Source organism: Barbus barbus, assembly GCF_936440315.1.
Source record: "Barbus barbus genome assembly, chromosome: 31".
In the NCBI taxonomy this organism is placed as follows: domain Eukaryota; kingdom Metazoa; phylum Chordata; class Actinopteri; order Cypriniformes; family Cyprinidae; genus Barbus; species Barbus barbus.
The window spans coordinates 18,318,391-18,342,782 of NC_136759.1; the positions used below are offsets into that span (position 1 = coordinate 18,318,391).

Consider the following 24,392-nt stretch of genomic DNA (forward strand, 5'->3'; position numbering starts at 1 on the left):
ATAGAGACAAATATTGAGTCAGGGCACAAAAATATTGAGGGTCTTAAAAATAAGATTTTTTAAAAATCATTTGACATAAAAACATAAAATAAAATATTTGTATTACAGTAAGTTTTAATGCAGTAGTGTAAAATATTGGATTAGGAGTCTGGACTCATTACAAAAATGCAAAAAAATAAACTTATGGGTTTTAAAATTTGTTTTTGTTATCTTTATATATAATATAATATAATTTTTACCAGTGTAATTTTCCCATTCAGTAGGTGGCGCGTTGAACCCAAGTTACCTTCGCGTTTCCTCGACCTCAGCGAGGAAGACACGTGGGAAAATCTTACTGCGCATGCGCGGATATGGGCTGCAGCAGTGGGCACTGGGCAGCAGCAGTGACTAGACAAGCGCTTTATCGACACAAGCAGAGCACAGGTGCCGAATAACCCAGCAAAATGCTCTTTTAAACAATCGCAGGTCTCATCCCGAAGCCAGAGAGTAAGTTTCGCTTTCGACACCTCATTTCAATCATTTTAATGTGGTTTTAAGAAGCTGTGAGATGAAAGCCGGGCAGTGGCTCGCACAAAGAAGAAGACACAGGCTATATGCTAGTGGTTGTAGCAAGTGTATTGACAGAGGTACCAAGACAGGCTGAGATCTCACTCTGATCACCTTTTAGATTGGCTGGCAGTTAGCTGGGCGTTAAATGAGCACGACAATGCTTCAGCCAACCGGAGACATCTTATCTACAGGGCAGATGTGTGCTACAGTGACCCTAAATTGTGTAAGTGTGTCTGTGTTGATCTGAGATAAATGTAATGCATGTAGCTTGTGGCTAAGCAAACTTTGGTGGCTAGCAGATTTATTATAGGGTGGATGAAATGGCCACCACAAATTGTAGTTTAAACTCATAGTGCTTTGGTTTTATGATTGGCTAATTGTGTTTGAGATTTTACAATGTAGCTCAGCTCTTCCAAAGCTCCTGTTGGTTTTAATTAAGACCGTAAATGTGTGTCACTTTAAATGCAAGCCAAAAATACTGCTTGGCAGTACAGTATTTGTTTGTAAGACCTGTGAATTGTGAGTTCGTTTAGATATTGAACCCAGTTCAAAGCACCATCTAAATAAACATCTCCCCCTTCCATTGGTCCATTTTGGGGATGATATAACAGGATGTGCATGGGTCATCTCTGACTCTAAACAAACCCAGGATGTTTAAGGCAGTGTGGATCTCAGCTTTAGCTGATAACACCTCCTTCAGTGTCAAATTAAAAGCAGCTCCCTGATGAAAATAGCTGGGGGTTGGGTGCGCAGAACATGTCAGGCTCTGTCTCGACTGCACTTTTTGACACCTGCACATCTCAGATTGGAGGAGTCAGCTGGGAGTGTGTGGCCTGTGGTCGTGTTGCTGCATCCCCTGCCGTGCCCCTGGGCACCTGCCAGGCAGACGGGAGAATGCGTTTGCATCGCACTCCTGACACTGAAACTGCAGGGTGTGCACCGTGGGCCCTGACACCAGCTGTTTCAGAGAGCTATTTAAAAAGGTCATGCTTGAATGCATGATATTTAAATAAATGGCTACAATGAGGCAGTTACAGAGATCTATAGCTACAGCGTTTGATGGATGTTCAGGTGAATTAGCAAGGGTAGGGCCTTTGTACACTTCTGCGATTGACGTTTTCTTGCGGCCAGCTGTAAATCATGTCATTTGTTGACTAGCACTCTCTACTCAATACTTAGCTTGTTGGGATATTCACTGTGTGCTGGTTTTTAATCTAAGGCGTTCTGATTATTGCTTTGCTGCTTCTGTGTTGCAGCAAACCGCCACTAATTAAACTAGAAATTTCCTCCTAATAATTTATTACTCTCATTAAGTCCCATTGCACAGTGTGTTCCATTAAACCTACATCTACACGTAAAATTGGATCTCTTTAATGACGCCCTCGGAGGAGAAAATAGCCAATGTTTCTTTTTTTACACCATGTATTTTAAGAGACGAATGATGTGAATCCGTTTTTGTTACTGACGTGACTGTTTCCTTTGCAGTGTGATGAGGAGTGAGAGTCCAATGTTGCATTAGTCTCATTGTGACATGCTGGCCTGTCTGCCGGTATCAAACCCCTCCCTCCAGCTTCTCTCGCACACGCAGATGAACACTGGACTTCAGAAATGTAAGAAATGGCCATTAAGCATAATGAGCTTTGTTCTGATTAGACTGCATGTACGTCTGACCTAGTTTGTCCCTTTGTTAGCTCTGCCTCTTGACCCTGCTCCGTCTGAGCCCTGATAAGCAGTTATATGCTATCATATGATCGCCACATTTCTTGCATTACCCTTCACATTTGGCCTTCTCTTACTCACAGGGGACACTACACAGAGGATGAGATCAGCACACTATCCTACCCCAGCGGAATTGGATGCCTATGCTAAGAAAGTTGCCAATAACCCACTGACTATAAAAATCTTCCCCAATAGTGTGAAAGTCCCTCAGAGGAAGCATATTCGCCGCACCGTCAACGGTCTCGACACTTCCAGCCAGCGCTACAGCCCCTACCCACCTCAGGTCAACACCCGGACAGGCCTCTTGGCCGTCGTCAAAGTTCCCGTCAAAGGGATCCTCAAGGACATCGAAGGCGGCCGAGCCCGTTTTCTCCCTAAGCTCATCATGAACCCGCACAGTGGGCTTTACGCCAATCCCAGCACTTTAAATGTTTCTCACACTGTTCCACACCTTCAGACTCCTTTAGGCCAGAAGAGTCTCGCTCACTCTCAGGCCTTGCAGGCCCATCCGCAGGCCCTGCAGCAGAAAAGCAGTTTACAACCACAGCAGAGCCTGGCCCACCAGGAGGCTTTACATCAGAGCCAGGCTCACCAACCGCCAGTACCACACCACACCCTAAACCACCAACAGACTCTCATGCAGCAGCAGCCACAATTGCCTGGTCCACAAGGACTCCGGCATCTGCCTGATATGGCGCAGTCGGTGAACCTGCAGCACTCCCAGGGCTTCTCGCAATCCCAGCCCATGCCACAGGCCTCTTGCGCTGGCCCTCCGGCCCCCGGGGTCTTACAGCCCCCCCTGGCAGGCTTACAGATGCCACGCAAGCTGCCTGACACCGATGCCCCTCCCAATGTGACTGTGTCTACCTCAACCATCCCGCTTTCCATGGCTGCCAGCCTGCACCAGAACCGGCCAAGTGACCTGAGCAGCATCGTCAATCAGATCAACCAGTTCTGCCAGGCTCGGGCCGGCATGGGCTCTACCTCCATGTGTGAAGGACAGATCGCCAACCCCAGTCCCATCAGCCGCAACCAGCTCATCAATGCGAGCTCTCGGGTGTGCATCCATCCCGGTGTGGGTCCTCAACCTTTTTGCATTCTTGGTAACCCTGACAAAGGCGGTCCTGCTCCCGCCATGAACATCTCTGCCATGAACAGGATGCCTCTTTACCACAACGACATGAAGCAGCATCATTCCCAGCCACAGTTACCCCATCAACAACGTCAGCAGGGCCCTTGGGGGCAACACCAGTTGGCGCACCTTCATCACCTTCCGGAGGGAGCGGCTCACCAAGGCAAGAATCTCCCTAGAGAGGCCCTAGTTGGACCGGGGTTCCTCACCAAGAACATGGGCTACCCGCAGGAGGTGTGCATGGTACAGCCCTTCAACTTGAAGCCCTCAAATGATAAACCAACACCATCTCCTCCGGTCAATGGGATGCCCATGAGTTATAGTAACGGCCACTACATGCAGACTCCCTGGAACAACATCCTACCCACGCCAAACAGTGATAGCTCAGGGTCTCAAGACCTGGTGGGGCCATTCCATGGGGTCCTCTCAGGAGCCTCCATAGACTGCACCCCAGGAGCCCAGTACAGGACCGGGGCAGCCATTTCCAGCCAGACGAACCTGATACAGACCATGGAGTACATGGGTGGTGACTTCCAGGCGCCTTGCTTCCGAGCACAGAATCCTGGCACAATGGCAAAGATGCATAGAGCATCAATCAGCAGGGCCACAGATTCAGGTGATAGTAGAAATGTGCACATCCACCACCCAGGGTACAGATGAGCTGCGGCCAGTTGACGCTAGTCAGTGTTAGTCTGAGCGCAAGGAAAAAATTCCCCCTCTTCCCGTTTTGTTCTCAGTCTTGCAAGTGATCTACTGAATGTTTCCAGTACAATGATTTATGTGGCTACCACAAAGCTGAACCCCCATGTGCCACTTTTTTCTTTTAATTTTAGTAGTTTAGATTTCTTAAATAAGTAGCTTTTGGAAAACACTGTAGGCATTTATTTATTTCAGTTTAGTTTAATTATTCTTTCTTTCCTGAAAACAGCCATAACAGCTTCAGTTTATGAGATCAGCACTTTTTTTTTCCATTCCTATCTGGTCTGTTATATAAATGAAAAATGTACCACATAACACGCATATATTTGCTTTCTCCTTTTGATTGACAAATGTCCATTATTTAAAAAACAGAAGAAATTCCCATCAAATGCCATTTGCATGTAGTTTAGGCCTACTTGAGATTTGAAGTACTAACACAATGAAGACATTTAAGGGGTGCCATGATACTGAAATATTTGGCTGTTCCATCTAAGCTAACAGCTTGTACAATGTATAGAGGTTGATTTTATTTTTGTTCCTCTCAATGTTTACATATTGTGCTTTTTGTAACTAATTCTGAATCGATATGAAAGTGCAAACTGATACTGGGATATGCACATATGACAAGACTGTTTCTTTTCCAGACTGTTGAACATGAATCAGGTTAAAGTCTTAGATGGAGATGTTACACTAGGGCTGAGTCAAGCCACATTGTGTACGATGTTAATCCTTCCCTTGAAGTGTCAGCTAATGCACTAAACTTTTTATTCCCTCTTTTTTTCTCAAGTATCCTATTAGATTTCAGTTTAAATGGAGACTGCTGTAGACTGAAATTGCTTCGGGACTTGTGCTGTGCCCTAATTGCATAGCTTAGGATTTTATTTTGTCTCTCAACTTAATTGTTACTACTTGAATTTCATTGGAAAGAGACGGTGACGGCAGGCTTCGACTCACTACAGGACCGACGTATAGCAGCCGACCCAAAGCTACCTTTGTGAAGAGTGTCATCATCCACTCGTGTGTTAGTTTGTCGTTAAAGGAAAGACGTCCTTGACCATAATTGGATGACAGAAGTGTGTTGATGTAAGCGCAATATAAATGAGCACCACAGGCTAGCCTGTGGCTTTACTGCTGTGCTACTGTAACTGAGAGGTGTGATTAGCCGGTGTGAATGCTGTGTGTCGGGGCGGATTGGCTCCCTGCTTTTGCTCCATCATTAACACCATACCGCTCTTCCCTGGCGGGATCACTTCCATCTCCGTCACACGCTGTTGTGTCAGCTGAAGCCTGCCACTGCATTTTCCACCCACCTTAGGCACTTGATGTGTCATGTCGGTCTTATCTAAAATAGCAGAAATGCACCGCCGGTGACAGTCTAGGTCTGTTAGTTGGGAAATAACCTAAACAAAAGAAGCATTGTAAGTTGAGTTGTTCTGTGAATTCGATAATTGATCCATCCCATGCTCCACGGTTTAACTCCCATGGAGAGTTTCTCTCTTTCTCAGGTCTACCTGTGCCTCTTCTCACATTCTCCCTTGACTTTTACGTCGACTGAGTCTCTCCACCTTTATCAGGGCAGGCCATCTGGCAGTGGAGCATGGGTATTGTCAGGCTTTGGTGGAGCAACTGCAGATGAGCGGATGGTTGGAGCCGTGACACCCAGTATCATAACCTCCCTGTTTGCCCCTCAGAAGCCTTAAATATTTGATCCTTGAACTGTCCTTGACAATAGGCATGATGTAGAATATAAATGAATGATATTTAGCTAAATTTGTTTTTGTGAAACCTTAAATCGGGGGAGCGAACTCCCGAAAGGAAGAGGTTTCTTTTGTATTTAGCAATGTATGTGTAGTACTGGGCTGTAACAGTTGTTGCATTCACACCACATCATGTTATTTTTACCACACTAGCATCTTTATTTGCTCCATTTACCATTGCAGCAAAACCTGTTCCAGTCATTTCCCGTAATGGGCGAACACCTTCGTCGGAAACGCAAGCTCGACTAAAAGGTTTGCATCCAGGCTGATGTTTTTCAATAACAGCAGGCCTAGTTTAAGCTTTCACGTCAGGATACGTTGCCCATTAAGCTGCTATTTTATTCAGACTACAAAAAGTGATTTCTTATAAATGTGAGGATAGTTAAGATCTAATTTATATTATGCCTTTTTTTGCAATGCAATATTGTTAATAGGTTGAGCGTCGGTAGGCGTAATAAGTTATTCCATTTGCCTGTCGACAATGTCATTGTAAAGTTGAACGTTTAGACTTCCTTTATTTCTTTCGATCCTCTTTTCATGCCTTGTTACAGCTCAAGAGTACAAAGTCAGGTTACTCTTTTAATAGTTACTATCTCTATGTGAAGTGCCTCCTCTGGGCTGATGTGGACTGTGTGTATGTGACCGTTGGGATGGTAAATGGACCGGCGCTAGTGCACATTCCGTAGACGTTAGTGCACTGCTCAAGAACGGGGGACCGAGCTACTTTAAAAACTACTGATATCGTTCAGAAAGAAGAAAAAAAAAAGAACACCGTGTGCTGCTGCAGGTGCAAGATCTGTTCGGATGTGAATAGTTGCTGCTTAATCACTAGTTTAGGTGGCGAGCGCTACGCTGCTGAACTCCCTAGTGTCCTTGAAACATTCGAAGGAATGCTCTGGAAAGTTCTTTGTCTTTTGGAGCACATGCACTCCTGCCCCCATCACCCCCCTCCCTCCCCGCCCCCCTTCCCAAAACAACACAATGGCAGTTTTGGACTACAGGAGTGTGTGTTAGGAGTTGAGTGTGTCTCATCTTGTTCCACCAAAGAACAAAATGTCACTTGAATGGTAGCAGTGAGCACCTGTTTTGTGTAACCGAAAACTGTCATTCCAGATACACATTTTTTCAGGAACGTGTTGCACAAACATTCCCCTCTAACCAAAATAAAGTTTGACTTGCATTTGCAAAGTGTGTCTTGTCTGTTTTTGTTTTCTTGCATAGTTGAATATTTCACTGATTATTGAGTACTGGAATAGAACTGGTTATAAAATTTTATTTGGCAAGTAATTATTTGAGATTAATAAGACGTGTTCAAACATATTCGGGTCAACCGCAGAATCTGTGCCTTTTGCGTCCCTAAGAAATAATCAAACATAGATCTAATATAACAAATAAATGTGCAATTTAAAAACATAACAGCACTATGTATGCTTTCATCAATATTACAAAAAGTCAATGAAATATTATTATTAGCATTTATGCTGGTATGGGTAAGGTTTTTGGCCTGTCCCTCATTGAGTTTTCTTTTTTAGCAGGACTTTTTATCATTTGCAAAATTATATAAAAATCACATCTGCACATTGTTCTAAATATAGTCTCATTGTTAAGCAATGTTTTGGCATAAGTATGCATTTTTTCTATAAAATATAAATTTTATTGGTGTCCCCTGATTTCATGTCAGCCCTGTTACCCTCATCAAAAAACCCTTGTAAAATAATGTACATTCAAGTGACATCATTTCTAGGAGGTTACATAATCTGTCAACCACGATTCTAAAACATAAGCATGTTTCTCTCTCACTTCTATAATGTTCTATTGTTGATGATTTATGAGGCTTGTCTGAGGGGGGGAGGGGGGCATCATGCAATGTCAATACTTTTAACATTTTTTAAATGTAAATTTAAACATTTCCTACATTTAATATAATCAATATCTACAATTAAAATCCTTTCAACGTGTACAATGTGTGCTTTTGTAAACTTGACTATTAGCTAGCAATTAGCAAATTTGTTTGAAATTGTCAAACCTGTCAATCTGTTACTTTTTAGAGTAACAGGTTTTGACATGTAGGTAACAGGAATGACATTGATTAGGTTTGACCCTGTTTTTAAAGATTGTGTAAAATTCAAACATTTTAAAGCTCACCCTAGGTATATTATTGAGCTAATGCCTATTTCATTCAGTGGCATATGAGGTCTATTTAAACGATAGTATCTAGTAATGCTTGTGTCGGTAGCAGGAAAAAATACCAAACCATGAGGTATAGAAAAAAAATAGTCATAAAATAATAAATTAGTACATAGCCTGAGATGGTACAATACGATTTCTTGTCCTTTTACGGTGTCTTCATTTCATGGATATTTAAACAATATTGATTAAACTTATTTTACTTTTTGAAAAGGCACCGATTGGGTGGAATGACCCTTTCACCTATATTTGAGTGCACTCTCCTACTTTCATTTTTGCATTTCTTAAAAGGTGTTTTCCTTAACTTTTAATCCGTAATAATGTCAGTTATTATAGTATCAAATATTACATTTGCGAATGGAGAGTAATTTAAATCATGCAAGATTTTTTAAATGTTATTTTTTTATAAATACTTGCCAAGGATTAACAGGAAGTTCCGGTCCTCGGGTTCGATTCAGCTCTAGGGATATTTCACTATTTGTATCACTGAGCAAATCTGTGATTGTGTTTTTCAGACAGACTGTCAGTCGACGAATTAGTATTTTCACTTAAGTGACTTTCTACGGTCAATATCATCGACATGCTAAGTAAGTGGAAAAAAGTGACTATCTCTGAATAATCAACAAATAATTTAGTTCTACTATTGAGGCAAATGTCTGTATTCAATAAGTCTTTGTTCAAAATAATTGTGTTGCTCAAAGATGTTAATTCGTATGGCTCTGTTTTGAACTGCTGTTGGTCTAAATTAATACAAGGCTGTGATTATGGCAACGCAGATAAATAAATGATAGGCTATATAAAGTATTGAGGAACAGGGGCGTCGCTCGTGGTGGTGGTGGGGTGGGGGGGGGGGTGATAGAGTGCATAGGGCCCGGAGGTTAGTGGGGACCCAGCGATCATGATTTTGAGGGGCCTCATAGCAAATTCATGGCACAGGGCCCAGAATTCCTAGCGACGGCCCTGTTGAGAAATACTGAGTAGGCCTACAGGTGGTTTTAGGATTGGTAAGGGTCGGGACAATGTCCCCTGCTGAAAACAACAACAGAAAAACAATAGAAACCATCACAGAATTTGTAATGGATTTCCTGATTACAATGGGAATTGTTCTGGTTTTAACGGAAACTTGAATGGTGCCCGTTGGTTCTGGTTCTGGTCGCCTTGTTTAATTCATTCATCCTAATGGAATATGTCCCAAAACACACAACAGGAAACCATTTTTTAATGGTGTTGGTGGTTAATGTTTATAAAGGTATTTGTAGTGGAAACCATTACAATTTCTGTGATGGTTTCTATTGTTTTGTTTTTTCAGCATGATCATGCAATAATTTTGACAGAATAACTAGGATAAAATGTTTGTCCCATATTTCAAGAATCAGTGATTTCACTTTTCCTCAAGTATAAGATGAAGATCTAAACACTCAATCTGACATTAATTTCCAGTGGTGTTTGTTAGACCTGTGTAAGTGCAGCTAGCCTACATCAGTTATTTAGTGTTCTTGGGGGCTCAATAATAATCTTGTCAAAGGGGTTTAGAAGTGTCTACTGAATATATATATATATATATATATATATATATATATATTTATTTTTTACATGGATTACCACCCACAGGATCTTGACAGATTTGGCACTTGTGTCGGAGCTCAGTTAACCTCAGGGCATTTATGTGACACAGCTCTAATTGGCTTTGTACAAAACTGTGCCATGATGCCATCTTCAGAGGACACAGGAGTTAACTGAGGATACTCAAAAATCTTTTGCCAAACTCTCCAGCATTTGGGGCCACTAAGTCTTTCAGTCCCGACAGGTTCTGATAATGAAATATAATAAAACATGCACTATATTGTTGTATATTTTCTAGAATGAAATGTGACAAATTGAGAGTGAATGGACGGATGGATTAGGGGAGGTTGGCACAAATGCTTCATGTTTTATCAGGATCTCAAATTTTGTCTCTTTGCAAATGTATTCCGTTTTATCATGTACTTCAGCGCAGATCTTTAAATGTTCGGGGAAATATTTTAAATTAATTGTAATCACACAATCTACACTGTTTTGTGTTACTAAGACCTCTTCTGGTAAATTTGTGTTGCTACAACTAACTCATATTTTCAATGTTTTTACGCAGGACATTTAGCAGGAATTGAATTAAATCTGGTGTAGTGGTTAGGAAAGCCCTATCATCATACAGCAACAAAATCATTGTAGTATAGAAAATAATTTTTTTGTTAAAAAAGGAGAGAAATAAAAAAATGAGTCAAACATGATTAATCCATTGAATCAGTTTAATGTCTAAAATCATATATTAACTAATATAATTGACTATGAAGTTAATGCAATACATGTGTTGAGTCATTTCATTTCAGTCTTATATGATTTCTATCTGAAGTCCATGCATCCAGACACATTAGCCTAAAGTAAGTGGTTAAGAACCAGCAATTCCCTCATTTGCAATGCATGGCAGAATCACATCTCATGGAGCAAACTTGTCATTGAGATATTTCCACAGAGGTGATGAAAAACAAGACATTTACAAATTCCAGCTGATTGATAAATATGTTTTACATTTCCACAGGTCCTTTAGACACAACATCAGAAAGCCCAACACAAACATAAATCTGAATATGAGATTGTATTTATATACAATATATTATGCAAATAACATTTACTAAACTTTAGCGTATAAGGCCTCAGAGTGAATAAGAAGTACTTTTTGGTAACACTTTAGAATAGGGAACACTTATTCACTATTAACTACGACTTTTCCCTCCTAGGAACAATTCCTAATTTGCTGCTTATTAATAGTTAGCGAGGTAGTTGTTAAGTTTAGGTATTGGGTAGGATTAGGGATGTAGAATAAGGTCATGCAGAATAAGGCATTAATATGTGCTTAATTATATTCTAGTAATATAATAAGCAACTAGTTAAGAAACCCTAAAATAAAGTGTTACCACTTTTTTTGATGTGTAAGCCACTTTCCTCATTACTGTTATTGTAATATTCATAAACTGAATTTTCTCTTCAGACCCTCTGGCATTATTTTTAATGGAATTTCTTTGTCATTCCTAGAGGAGATATAAAATAAATGTGATTATTACTTGCAGTTTCATTTTTTAGTACTGTATGTAGTGACATGTGACATGAAAGAATAAATAATGCATTACCTGTATTATATTTATTCTTAAATCAAAGTACAGAGCACAGTAGCATTTGTAGCAAACATGCTTTTGATACATACATTGTCATTCTCTCAAGCTTTGACTCTGTGTAAACACTCCTCTTCTTCATCATGTACAGTATGATAATGTCACAGATGTAAGAACCCTTGGGGATAAACAAACTAGGTATATAGCTTGAAATGGATGATGTATGGTGTATGTATCTGAATATTTGCATACTTACAGCAGCCATGAAAGTCAAAGCCGAGGCTATGTTGACAATCGTAGGAATAATACTAAATTTTCTTGCCTGGAAAAGACTCATATTAAAAGCATGCATTACATCACTTATGCATTGACGTCTTTAGCACTTGAGTCACATACCGTTCCAAACACCATGATGTCCAAATGAATTCCAAACACTTCGTAAAGTGTTCTTTGCCTCTGTCCTGCAGCATCAGTGGAATAGCGAGCAAATCTGAGGAGACAATTATTGGATATATTGAGCATAACAACAGTCCGTGTCAAATGAACCAAATTTTAGAAACTTCCATTGCTCAAATTTTTGATTTTGTTAAAAAAATAATTTCTGAAGAAAGACAAACATAAATAGGGATGAAATCTTAAATATTCAAAGCCATTCATGAATATTTACTGAGTAATCCACTATTTTGTATTTTGGCGGCATGCACATAGGTACATTCTATGCATTTTTGATAGGAAACAAGATACATTTGTAGTTTCAACATTAATTGTTCTCTTTAAAAGAAAAAATGCATCAGCTGAATGCAGAGTGACCCACATGTATTTTTTGATCACTGAAAACGTACAATTTAACAATTTACTCATCGAGCCACATTGAGATCTCCATATCTCTGGAATTGAACCATATCGGACCTTAAAAAGCAAATCTAAAAGGTCATTACGATATCTTTAATACTGAAGGAGTGGATTGCAGATCTAATGGCCCTCATAATAATGTTAATTATAATATTTCTTGAATAATTATTTATCACAGTTACATTTATGCATGTTAGAAAATAAGTTGAATATGGCTTTAGTCTGCCTTGTTAGTCTCTAAGAAGCGGATCTCATTGTGTGTGTGTAGTTAACCATATTTGATCAAATTCAGGGCAGAGCTCGGCAACCTTGAAGTACAGATAAGTGTTCTCTGTGTATGTGTGTGAATGTCTATCTTTGCAGCTAGATGCAGAAAGAGAGCTCTAGGAGGACATCATCATTTGCCATCACCCTGATGTCCAGGGTAACAGATATATGTCTCTAGAGACCTATTGCGCCTGACCTCTGATCAATTGTCACCAAAATAATCACTAGAAGATATGCTTTGAGTTTTACATCCATGTATGGAGATTTTAGACCTACCAATAAATAAATAAATAAAATACCGTGACCTCCCCACTGTAACTTGGCTCAGAATCTCAGGTGAAAATCATCACTTTGACCCCCTTCTATAAAACAGTGGATTATCCGATCAATATTCATCCATGGCATTTCATATTTTGGCTTTCTTCTTCATTTATGTATTTTTTTCACCAGAAAAAAAGACCAAAATCAAATGGGGCCTCCAAAAATGACAAAATGAAAAAAAAGAGGCATTGACTAGTAAAAGAGCAGTGTGAATGTACCTGAAGTTAAATCCCACTGTTTCTGACAAGTTGTCCAAACGTACAAAGCTGTAGTGAGGACGACAATCTGAGTCTTTATCAAGGTCACAGAGCCACTCAATCAGAACCCCAATTGAACCACCCTGGCATTATAATATCAAAATAATAGATTCAGTGTAATAAGCACAAAATCTCCATTAAATTAAATTTTGCCTCACATTAAAACTACATTCACTATTCTCACCCTTAGAGCCATTTCTTCAAACTTATGTCCAGTTTTGTTCACAATATCTCCCAGCCGAAATATAGGACAGTACGGGCGAACAGTTTCATCATACAAGCAGTTTTTTAAATACAATTTTCTGTTTTTCTTTGGAACATTTGATCTGAGAAGGAAAACAATGTTTGGGATAATTGAGTGGAAACACAGTAAATAGTTTTATATAGTTTTGTGTGCTTTTTAATTAACATAAAAGCAGACAGGGTTTACACCAATGGATGTATCAGAGTGAGTTTCTTACGTTGCGAAGTTGAAGTTGGAAAATCTGATGAAGTTTCTTATGTACAAAGTGAAGTTTTCAGCTTCTCTCACAACATTGGCTGGGCTGGAAAAAAAATGTCTTTATTTTAAACTTGATATTTACAATTACTTTATTACTTGCATACACTGTATGGGATGAACATTGTAACTGTACTTGAAAGAGTGGGAGAAAATATTCTTACTCTGGAACGCTGCGTATTTCAGTGGGACACCAGCCATATATTTCACAAGTGCCATTGTGTGTTTTCAAACAAATGCCAGTTTTAATTCCTAAAGAGAATGAAACCATTTAGTAGGTTTTTGCATATTTATAAACAAAAAAATTGCAGATGGAAAATATTTATCATGCAGCATGGCTTATTATGCTAGCATTATACATGAACTGATTATCAGCTTACTTTGTGAGAAAAAAAAATTAAGCCGTTTTAAGTTAAATTATTTTACCGTTTCCAACCCCAACAGCCTCTCCCTCTGTGCAATCTTCATCCGTAGAGCATGTGTTATTTGGTACTTCTGGGTTCTAAAAAAAAAATTAAAAGAGATGCCATGGGATAAGAATTTAAAAAGCTAATTCTGACTTTTTGTCTCAATTCAAACGTATTTTTCTCACAATTCTGAGAGAAAGAATGACAAAACTCAGAATTGCGATAAACACAAACTTGTGGTGAGAATGCAGAATTGTGAGAAAGTGGAATGGAAAGGTATAAAGATAGAATGTCGCAATCATATTTTTTATTTTTGAGTCTGAATTGTGAGATATAAACAGTGCTGTGTACTTACAAATTGTAGTCTATTACTGGTTACAGACTACATTATGAAAATTGGAGTTAGTAACATAATCTAGGTTACTCATTTTAGGTAATGTATCATTTTTAGATTACTTTATTTATCTAACTTGTTTTAAAACTACAATTAAACATATACTGATATAAAAAAGCAAAGAGAAAGAAAATATATTCATTTTTTTTATTTTTATGAAACCAGGATTTCCCAAACTGGGTTTAATTCATAAACTGCAGTGGGCTTGTGAGTTGTTAAAAAGCTAATTAATTAAATCATCAAAATGTCAAATAAATTATTTAAAGATTTGAACAATAAAAATAGAAATATTTAATTAGTTTACTTGCATTCAGTGCGACCATTTAGCGTCATTAAACTGAACTGTTTTGTTAAATTATTGAAATATAACAATAAAAATACAATAAACAGCTGGTAGGGACTACAATGAGCTACTTCCTGGGTTAGTGACATCACAAACCCTGAAATTTACATAAACCCTGCCCCCGGAAACACTCAATAGAGGGGGTAGGGCCATGTTGGGTTGCTATAGAGAAGAGGAAGAGTTGTATTTTTATTAATTAAAAAAAAAAAAAAATGTATTAAGCAGTTAGCCATGTACAAACAACGTGGCAATATCAGTACATTTTGGAAGAGTTGTTGTAGTAGAGTATTGTTAATTATTATAAATTGTGTAAATTATTCCTGGATTATAGCATTTATGCTTGTTTAGCTACATGCACGCTAAATATGGTTCTGTGTTTGATTTGGCCACTGTAGTAAAGCCATGGTTAGTCTTTGTAATGGGCTCGTAGTTCTGAAGACAGATGTTTGGCTACACCGGGTGTGCCTCACACGTCCTGAAAACTGTGTTCACACTGCAAGATGGATCGGCGACAGGAGGTTACTCACTGCATGACTTTACAATAGGAAGTATCGCTGACAACTCTGTCTGGTCCGCAAACTACTTTTCATATAACTCCTCCCTGAACTTCCCGCTGCCCTGTATCTTGCTCTCTCATTGGCTGTAGGTCATCGACGGCATATATTTCAGTCAGAACTCATTTCACACAGCAGGATTTTGAATCCCTGACAGGTCCAGATATTTAGCATGCCAAATATTTCATGGGCGTTGGCGATTCCCTCAGATCACGTCTTTGATAATTCACACTGTAAAACACAATCAAGCCTTCGAAAAAGCCAGTAGACCACCCCTTTAAAGGCTTAGTTCACCCAAAAATGAAAATTAGCTTTACTTACCCTTAAGCCATTACTTTCTTCTTTTAGACCAGGGGTGTCAAACTCAGTTCCTGGAGGGCCGCAACCCTACAGAGTTTAGTTCTAACCTGCTCCAACACACATACCATGTAGTTTTCAAATAAGCCTGAAGGACTTGATTATCAGGATCAGGTGTGTTTATTTAGGGTTGCGGCCCTCCAGGAACTGAGTTTGACACCCCTGTTTTAGAAGAATCAGACTAAAATATGGATATTTTTCTTACAAAATCGCATCGATTCGCTACAGGAGGTCTTTATTCACATCCTGTGTGGAGCACTTTTTTTTATGGATGCTTGCAGTTTATTTGACTTCTTAAAAAAAAAAAAAAAAAACACCCACCCACTGCCATTGTAAAGCTGGGAAGACCAAGGACAATTTTTAATATAACTCTATTTGGATTCATCCGAACGTTTATAAAATTATACACAATTAAAAATGTGTGTGTGTGTGTGTGTGTGCGCACATTGGTAGCCTCTCAATCAAGACCCAGTTAGTTCTGTAGTTCTGTCTCTAAATGCCCTGTGTCTTATGTTTTTAAAATCGAAAACACTTTCTATATGAATGGCCCCTGAGACTCACAACACATAAGAAATGGTGGAAATCGACAGATAAACCAGCAAGCACAATCAAATCTGCCTGATAATGGGAAAGTAAAAGCACTGTAGTGTTTCACTATCAGTTCATACACATAACCACAGAGCTCTCACACGCTCTTACACTGGTAATGGCCACGACAGAGACATGATACCAAGCTGACTGTAATCAGCAACTAATGCAACAATATCAAACAGTTATATGATTTCTTAAAGAATATGTCACTGAATAAAAACCAAATATGTTTTATTATGTCTATAAATGTTTAGAGAACAGCAGATGAGTTAAATGTTGTTGAAAGTGCAGATGTGAGATGTCGACCGTAAAAGGTTTAATAAATAGTAAAGAACATTTTTTTTGTCTTACCTCTGAACAGTTGCCTAATTTTTGGTTTGGTGTCTCGATGAAATTGGTTGTTATAGAAAGAAATTTCTCACCCTGGGAAAAAAAATAATAATAATTTACCAAAATACTTATTATTGAAGCAAATTAATGATAAAGCAAATCATTATGAATATGATTGACACAAAACGTACCAGAACTTACTCAAACGTTTTAGACTATGGTTTGCTTCGACTCACCTGGTTGGGGAAAACATAGTCCTCTGGTCCCCACAAATCTGAATCTGTTGTGTTGACACGTGCAACTCCTTTAACTTTAGTTACCACAGAACTATCGATAGTATCATCTTCTACCTGGTATCCTTTGTTTTTCAAAAATACCCATCTGTTGAGGTAAAATACGTTTAAATATTTGCCATCAAACCAGTAAAAGCTAAAAAATTTTTTTACCTGTTTCATAGCTGGCATCATTACATAAGATGATTTTACCTGAAGCTCAAGCAAAACTTTTGATTGTGATTAGACTAAAATTAATTATAGCTCTTACCCAATGAGATATCCCATGATACAGAGTTGAAATATTCTGTACAGAAGTCCGATTTTCTTATTCTGCGTGCCCACATATTTGACTGTTGTATATTCAAAGAGAAACAGCAATCGATTTTTACTGTTCTGCCAAGCCATTCCTGCTCCTGCTCCTGCTCCTGCTCCTGCTCCTGCTCCTGCTCCTGCTCCTGGAGACGTGCTCGTGATGTGCTCATACGCCCTGCATCCCTAAGAGACACACCGTCATGTGCAACACGTCATCTTGCAATTTACATGCCCTCCATAATCTACTTCTATACACTGTTTAGAATGTAAATTCATAAACCCATGTCCATTTGAGCTATTAAACTTGACTTGAAAAATTGCCCAGTTTTAGCAGATTTAACTAAATAATTTTTTTAATATTTGCAGTTGTCAAAGTTTTAATACATTTTTTGGTTTAGTAAACCACACACACACACATTGTATATTGTTTATGTATGTGTGTATATCCTTCAGAGATCATTCTAATTCTAACGGGCTTAACCTGGGTGTCTTATTGTCTTATGTAGTCTGGGAGTTGAATGAGTGATGGGGTGGGGTAGTTTTTCCTCTGCTGTGGGGTCTGGTGGGCCGCCCCGGGCTGCCATGGGCCCTGGTCTGGATGGGCCTGGGCCCCCCGCCCTGGGCAGATTTGGGGTAATGGGGGTGCCTATGGGGGTCAGCGGGGGAGCTGGCTCCAAAGGGGGGGGTATTTTGCCCCCTCTGATGCTTTCCTCCCCATCCCTAAGGCTTCACTTCTCCCGCTCCATCACACCAACACATAGGTAGGGTTTTGAGGTGCGGGTGTGTCGCTGGGATGCGGGGGAGGTGGTACTCCTCTGTCTCCTCGTGGCCACCTGCATCTCAATCACACATTACAGCTTAGACATTCTCATTACTTACTGTCACATGACACATACATATAGGGCCTTGGGGGTGGGCACACTGAATGGCATCCAGAGGGCGGTCTGTTCATTCAGCCTTCCCTCTGGTGCCAGTGCCCACTTCTCAATTTTAAGTTGCACATAGACATTGAGGGCTCTAGGGAGGGGACGAGCTGACACAAGCTTGTGGAGGGTGCCCCTCCCCTGTTTTAAAGCACCCCTGTTTTAAAGCACCTTAGAACAACACACACCAACACTACATTTGAGCGGGTGAGGTGAAGCATGGGGTCTTTTTTTTTTTTTTTTTTTTCTTTTATCTCACACCCCTGTTCTCTGTTCTCTGTCCGGGGCCGGGGGCTGTGAGGATGAGCTGGCCGCCCGGTCGGGGTCTGGGCTGGTGGTCTTCTCTGCTGCTGCGGGGACCGGGGTGGTCTTCCTGTCCCCACGCCAGAGCGAAGGGGGTTCAGCTCCGGGATCGGGCGCTGATTACCCCTCTGGGGGTGGTGGTGCCTGGATCTAGGAGTATAGAGTGCATATAGGGAGTGTGAGTGTGGGTACCATGTCCATTTTTGTGTGTCTACATGTGGGGCGAGGGTGAGAATATTCGTTGCATGCATGAGGGTGAGAACGTATGCTTGTGTATATGTGTGCTTGTTCGTCTACGTCTATGTGTCAGGTCGGGCCTTAGACTCCACCTCACTCATCATCTCAGTCGACCCCCACCCCACCACCATGCCCTGCCGGTGGAGGATGCCGCCGGTGCGTTGGTGGTTTCTCGCGCCGGGGCAGGATGCTCGGGTGAGCGCTGGCCCACTCTCGGCGGTCGCTTGGCGGGGCCTGGCCCTACTGGCCTTGCTGGGCCCCGGTTGGGGGGTGGGGGGCCCTTGGATCTCCGGGCCCAGGGCTCGGTCTGCCCTGGTGTGGTCGGCTGCCGGCGGAGCCTGCGGGCTTGCCGCCACGGCACCCTGGGGTGTCTATACTGTGGCTGTCGGATGTCCCACCTTCGGGCTCTCCTCTGCCCTTTTCTGGGTGGGGGCCGCAGTTGTCCCTGCGGTGGTTCCCCTGGGGGTCCCGTGCCCTGGGGGGCCTCCGGATGTTTGGGGCCTGGGTCTCTTCCATGCCTGCTTCATGCCTTGCGGGATGGGGCTGTTGTTCCCCACACACACACTATTAAACATTTACATGGAGGAACCTTATGAACACAAGCGCGCTCACACACACAGGTGTACACTCAAGCATTCACATTGGTGTAAAAACGGGTGCTCACAGACACACATTGTTCTGATCTGCTGTTGCTTCAAAACTTATTTTGTAATATTAGTTATGCGTGTTGCTCAATAACAGTTAACATTTAGAATTTATTGTGATTCATACAGATGTTGGTTGTTGCTGCAGTTTCTCTGATGTTGTGTCTTCTGTTGTGTCTTCTGTTGTTTTCTCTTTTTGTCAGCAGGTATCGAAGCAAATTGTCTGTTTTTTTTCCTCTCTCTCTCTATCCCCCATTCTCTTTTTTTTTCTCTCTCTCTCCCCCTTCTCTGTTGACTTTATCCACAATTTTTTTTTGTTTGTTTGTTTTGTTTTCTAATTCCTTTTTATTATTATTATTATTATTATTTTTATTATTATCATTATAATTATTATTATTATTTTTTTTTATTATTATTTTTTTTTTTCTTTTTTTTTTCTTTCTCTCTCTTGTTTTCTCTGTCCCCTGGTCTTGTCGGTCATAGTATGGTTAAATAAAAGGGTATATAAAATTTAATTAATTAATTAATTAAAAAAATAAAAAAAATAAATAAATAAATATATAAAAAAAATATATATAAAAAAAAAAAAAAAAAGGCTGTGAATGATGATAGCATAGCTACACATACGTACTGTCATGTGTTATCTGTGTTACTGACAGGCCGGGTAAAAAAAAAATAAATAAATAAAAAATAAAAAAATAAAAATAAAAAAAGGAGATCATTCTAATTTTCTGATTTGCTGCACAAAATCCATTTATTATTATTATGTTCAAAACAGCTAAGTAGAATTTTTTTTAGGTTTCTTTGATGAATAGAAAGTTCAGAAGAACAGCATTTATCTCAAATAGAAAACTTTTGTAACATTACAAATGTCTTTATCACCAATTTAAAGCATCATTGCTAAATAAAAGTATTAATTTCTATTATTTCTTTCCACTGGTAGGGTATATTCATATATACACTACCAGTGTTTTTGAATATATTTTGTAGTTGTAATTTAAAATGATTTCAGCATCGGTCTTCAGTGTCAGAAATCATTCTAATATGCTGATGTGCTATTGATAACATATACATATGGGGCGTGTGATGAGGCGCACCTGATGTGAATAGAGCCTCATCACCGCCGCCGTTTAAATGCCGAGCGCGCCTCTCCTCGGGAGACCGGTCTCTTCCCCGTGCATGCACGCTGGTGTCCTCGTGGGTCCAGGAAGGGTGCGTCGAGTAGGAGGACTGCCGCACCCGTTAGACGGCCGACGGGCCAGGATGCCGGCCGTCGAGTCCCCCAGAAGCTCCGGGGGCTTAGGAGTAGGACGTCGCCGCTGGAGGAAGCCGCCGCCACACGCTCCCGGACCCGAGAGGGGAGCGCGTGCGGCCACCGGACTCCGCACCTTCCCTGGACCCTTTCCTCCTGAACACTGCCCTCCTTCACAAGCCCCGCAGCACGACGAGGACACCAGATCCCCTGTTTATTTACACTTTTTTTCCTCTTGGACACTTTATTTTAATATTTGTGTTTAATAAAAACCTCTCAGAGGCCTGACGCCACGCCCAATGTGTCTGTCGTTTGCTCCTCCCGCCACTATGTATGTATATGTGTATATATTATATATATATATGATCCTTCAGAAATCATTCTAATATGCTGATGTGCTATCAATAGCACATCAGCATATTATAATGATTTCTGAAGATCATGTGACTGCAGTAATGATGCTAAAAATTCAGTTTTGAAATCACAGGAATGAATTACATCTTAAACTATATTAAAAATAGAAAACCGTTTTTTTTAAATAGTAAAAATAATTAAAGAAAATTACTGTTTTTGATGTACTGGATCAAATAAATGCAGGTTTGGTGAGCAGAAGAGACTTCTTTAAAAAAAACATTAAAAATCTTAGTGTATGTTTGCAATATTATCAATTTAATATATAGGCTAATACAATATGTATAAACAGTGTTTATTGTATATAATATTTTAATTATATGTGTTCAAATGCTCAGTTGTGGTGCAACTACTGCATTTAAAAAATATATATTTAAAAACTTTTATTTTACTTTTATTTTAAAATAGTCCACTCTTATTTTGGTACAAGCTCATTTCTTCACACTTCACTCACTGCTGTCTACAGTCAGCTGACTTCATACAGAGATCAGTCTCTGCAGCTAGAGTTGGGCTTTGTCACTGAACAACTGATTCCCAGTAAACACTACATAGTAAATAAATATGACTAAATACGAGGACGTTGCTGTTCACGGCTACGAGGAATTTTGTAAAGCTGTGTCTGAAAGAAAAGGAAAAGACATATTCGCTTACTTCTCTGGAGATAAAGATGACCAGGGCAAGAGCTGGTGTCCGGACTGTGTGAAAGGTACATTAACAGTATACAGCAGCTGTGCTGGAACTAAAATTCAAACTAAAAGAGTTTTTCTTCTTCCCTTTTCACTCATGCAGGAGAGCCAGTGGTCAGAGGAGAGCTGTGTTATCTGCCGGAGGGATCTGTCTTCATTTACTGCCAAGTGGGAGATAGACCTTAGTAGGTTTACAAAACATTCTTCCAATTACATTGAAACAGAAATAATTAATGTATGTTGCAGCATATAGTATACAAGATAGTGCTTAGATAAAAGTTATAGTTCACTCATAATTATAATTAGCTGAAAACATGTACTCACTGTCATGCCATGCAAGCTGTAGATGAGTTTGTTTCTTCATCAGATTTTGAAAAATTTAGCATGATGTCAGTAGTTCACCAGTGGATCCTTTGCAGTGAATGGGTGCCGTCAGAATGAGAGTCCAAACAGCTGATAAATACATCTACAAGTAATCAACACGACTTCAGGCTGTCAGTTAAAATCTTGTGACGCGAAACCTGCATGTTTAATTCATCGTTAAGATGTTTTTATGATCACATCATTGCTTCTTACTAAGAATGAGTCCTCTATCCATAATATTGAAAAAGTAATTCCCTTGAATCGAGAGAAATATGCAGAGACCAAGAAACAGTCATAAATATGTTGTGGATTTTTATGTGAGAGAACAAGTATCATGGACTTTTTCACTGCATGGAGGAAGTGTTATAGATTTAGTGGCGTGGATTACTGTGATGTTTTTATCAGCTGTTTGGACTTTTATTCTGACGGCACCCATTCACTGCAGAGGATCCATTGATAAGTGCAAAATTTCTCTAAATCTGCTCTGATCAAGCAAACTGATCCACATTTTAATTTTTGATTTGTTTGGTTTGGTTAAGTGTTGACATCTAATTTCACTGTTGTTCTTGTTAGCTGGAAGGACCCAAACAATGACTTTAAGAAGAATCTGAAGCTGACTGGAGTACCCACACTACTGCGCTATGGCACGGTAAATGTTCCTTCATAAATGAATTTAACACTTTAAATTTGTGTGCGTCTTGCAAATGTACTATGTTTGTCTCTTTTCAGCCCCAGAAGCTGGTTGAAGAGGAGTGTTTTAAAGTAGACCTGGTTCGAATGTTGTTCACAGAGGATTAATGTCCTGTGATGTAGCCTACTGCTTGATGACAACCACATTTTAAACATGAATGATTGACAACGGTTTTTCTACTATTACTTTTGTCATTTGTAATCTATCCTCCTGCTCTGCAATGTTCAGCTAAACAAATTGTGGCCTGGAATTATGCTGTGGTGACTGTACAAGTCTGGAAAGCATTTGTGCAAATAAAATTGTGTATACTGGAAGATTTCATTTGTAATATCATCAGACATTTCAAGCTTATTTTCAAATGATATTCAAAAAAGGGACTTTGACTACACTTTCAAATCAACTATAATAAAGGGATAGTTCATCCCAAAATGAAAATTCTGTCATCATTTTCTTACCCTCAATTTGTTCCAAACCTGTATGAATTTCTTTCAGCTGCTGGATGCAAAAGAAGATATTTTGAAGAATGTTTGTAGCCAAACAAAGTCAAGCCATTGACTTCCATAGTATGAAGGGAAATCCTTCTTTTGTGTTCAGCAGAAGAAAGAAACTCATACAGGTTTGGAACAAGTGGAGCACAGCCATCATTTTGAGTGAACTGTCCCCTTACGACTGAATCAATTACAATACAGTAAACATAAATTCAATTTGTTTTATAATCCTAACCTATGGGATATGATTATAGCTGTTGCCATTTTGATTGTTTATATTCAGAACAAGATTAAAATGTTTTGAACAATCCATCTGCAAATGTTTTGCATGTAACTGCGTTTTTTGAGCATTGCAAGTAAATACAATGGGAAATTATTGTGCACCAAGCAGTTGTGGTTTTTGTTTTTATTCCTAACTTCAGCTAACCTATTATCAAGCAATACAGTCATGGGTGTTTATCATACAGAATCTGATTGCAATTTTCCTATGCTCCAATAATTAGCTTAAAGTGGTGCAGTTGTTACCGTTTTCTTTTGCTTTTAGTGGTAATTGAAATTAACAGGGGATGCATGAAGTAATCACTGTAACTCTGAGACACCGCTTTTTGCTTAAAGGAGTGAATACTTAGCCAAAAACATGACATGTACTGATACTGTTACTCTGAGAATCCGTCTATACATTCATCTATACAAAAAAGACAAAAAATGTATCATTTATGCAGATAAGAGACCGAGGTGCAATTGCAGCATCTCGCCACTAGATGTCGCGACAGTCTCGCAGCGGGAGTCGGCCGGCGCTGTTGCTGAGGGCCGGTTTATAACAGGAGCGCATTCCTCAACACCGCGCGCAGTGGAGGCACACGACGGCCGCTGTCTCTCGAACCGGGCACCAGGGCCTGCGGATATTCATCGAGCACTTTGGGTTGACCTTAAAACCGCCCGAATAAGCCGAGAAAGCCAAGCGCAGTCTCAGCAGCGATGTCGGAGTTTCTGGTGAATCTGCTCGGAGAGCGGCTCTTCAACGGAGAGAAAGCCGAGGTGGATGTTCACGCGCTGGGCAGCAAGCTGTCTCTGCTCGGGCTCTACTTCGGCTGCAGTTTAAACGGTCCCTGCAAGCAGTTCAACGCGAGTCTGTGCGAGTTTTACAGCAAGTTTAAAAAATCCTCGGAGCACAAGGACAAATTGGAAATCGTCTTCATCTCTTCGGATCAGGACCAGAAACAGTGGCAGGACTTCTTGCAGGAGATGCAATGGCCGGCGTTGCCTTTTAAAGACAGACACAAAAAGGTAAGATGAGCCAGTAGATTTAATAGATGACATAAAACTGGAAAATTATATAATTGCCTTTTTCTTTTTTCAAACAAACGCAAAGTGTGTGTGCAGGTGTAAAGGATAAAAAATAAGTCTGATCTTCTGTTTATTGTCAGATGATAAATGATCAGTTTC

General features: G+C 39.9%; 4 protein-coding genes across 4 annotated transcripts in view; 3 read left to right on the forward strand and 1 right to left on the reverse strand.

The window, feature by feature from the left end:
• Positions 1 to 314: 314 nt before the first annotated feature.
• LOC306851536 (protein FAM222B-like) lies at positions 315 to 7,041 on the forward strand. Its single transcript, XM_079387834.1, has 3 exons — positions 315 to 486; positions 2,035 to 2,159; positions 2,352 to 7,041. Exons 2-3 carry the CDS (start codon positions 2,081 to 2,083, stop codon positions 4,058 to 4,060), a joined length of 1,788 nt encoding a protein of 595 aa, XP_079243960.1. The 5' UTR covers positions 315 to 486; positions 2,035 to 2,080; the 3' UTR covers positions 4,061 to 7,041.
• On the reverse strand, positions 5,236 to 17,125 carry LOC306851729 (P2X purinoceptor 5-like; the record flags this gene model as incomplete). Its single annotated transcript, XM_079388169.1, has 9 exons — positions 16,905 to 17,125; positions 16,598 to 16,742; positions 16,383 to 16,454; positions 13,812 to 13,887; positions 13,550 to 13,637; positions 13,071 to 13,212; positions 12,848 to 12,969; positions 11,586 to 11,679; positions 5,236 to 5,499 (listed from the first exon to the last, which is right to left on the reverse strand). The coding sequence occupies exons 1-9, from the start codon at positions 17,039 to 17,041 to the stop codon at positions 5,236 to 5,238; spliced, it is 1,140 nt and encodes a 379-aa protein (XP_079244295.1). The 5' UTR covers positions 17,042 to 17,125.
• A 4,041-nt stretch (positions 17,126 to 21,166) lies between these two features.
• On the forward strand, positions 21,167 to 23,332 carry LOC306851200 (thioredoxin domain-containing protein 17-like). The gene is made up of 4 exons (XM_079387351.1): positions 21,167 to 21,424; positions 21,508 to 21,589; positions 22,341 to 22,416; positions 22,497 to 23,332. The coding sequence occupies exons 1-4, from the start codon at positions 21,280 to 21,282 to the stop codon at positions 22,563 to 22,565; spliced, it is 372 nt and encodes a 123-aa protein (XP_079243477.1). The 5' UTR covers positions 21,167 to 21,279; the 3' UTR covers positions 22,566 to 23,332.
• A 397-nt stretch (positions 23,333 to 23,729) lies between these two features.
• LOC306851520 (nucleoredoxin-like) overlaps positions 23,730 to 24,392 on the forward strand; it is a 69,695-nt gene continuing 69,032 nt past the window's right edge. The window contains exon 1 of the mRNA XM_079387813.1: positions 23,730 to 24,233. Within this exon, the coding sequence (XP_079243939.1) occupies positions 23,925 to 24,233 (309 nt within the window). The 5' untranslated portion in view covers positions 23,730 to 23,924. The remainder of the gene's footprint in view (positions 24,234 to 24,392) is intronic.

What these genes read in the sequence shown, in the direction of transcription:
- LOC306851536 (XM_079387834.1), top strand. Translation starts at nt 2,081, where the DNA reads ATGCTGGCCTGTCTGCCGGTATCAAACCCCTCCCTCCAGCTTCTCTCG. An exon ending in GAACACTGGACTTCAGAAAT is followed by an intron (nt 2,160 to 2,351) that starts GTAAGAAATGGC and finishes TCTTACTCACAG; the next exon opens with GGGACACTACACAGAGGATG.
- LOC306851200 (XM_079387351.1), top strand. Translation starts at nt 21,280, where the DNA reads ATGACTAAATACGAGGACGTTGCTGTTCACGGCTACGAGGAATTTTGT. An exon ending in GTGTCCGGACTGTGTGAAAG is followed by an intron (nt 21,425 to 21,507) that starts GTACATTAACAG and finishes TCACTCATGCAG; the next exon opens with GAGAGCCAGTGGTCAGAGGA. An exon ending in CAAGTGGGAGATAGACCTTA is followed by an intron (nt 21,590 to 22,340) that starts GTAGGTTTACAA and finishes TGTTCTTGTTAG; the next exon opens with CTGGAAGGACCCAAACAATG.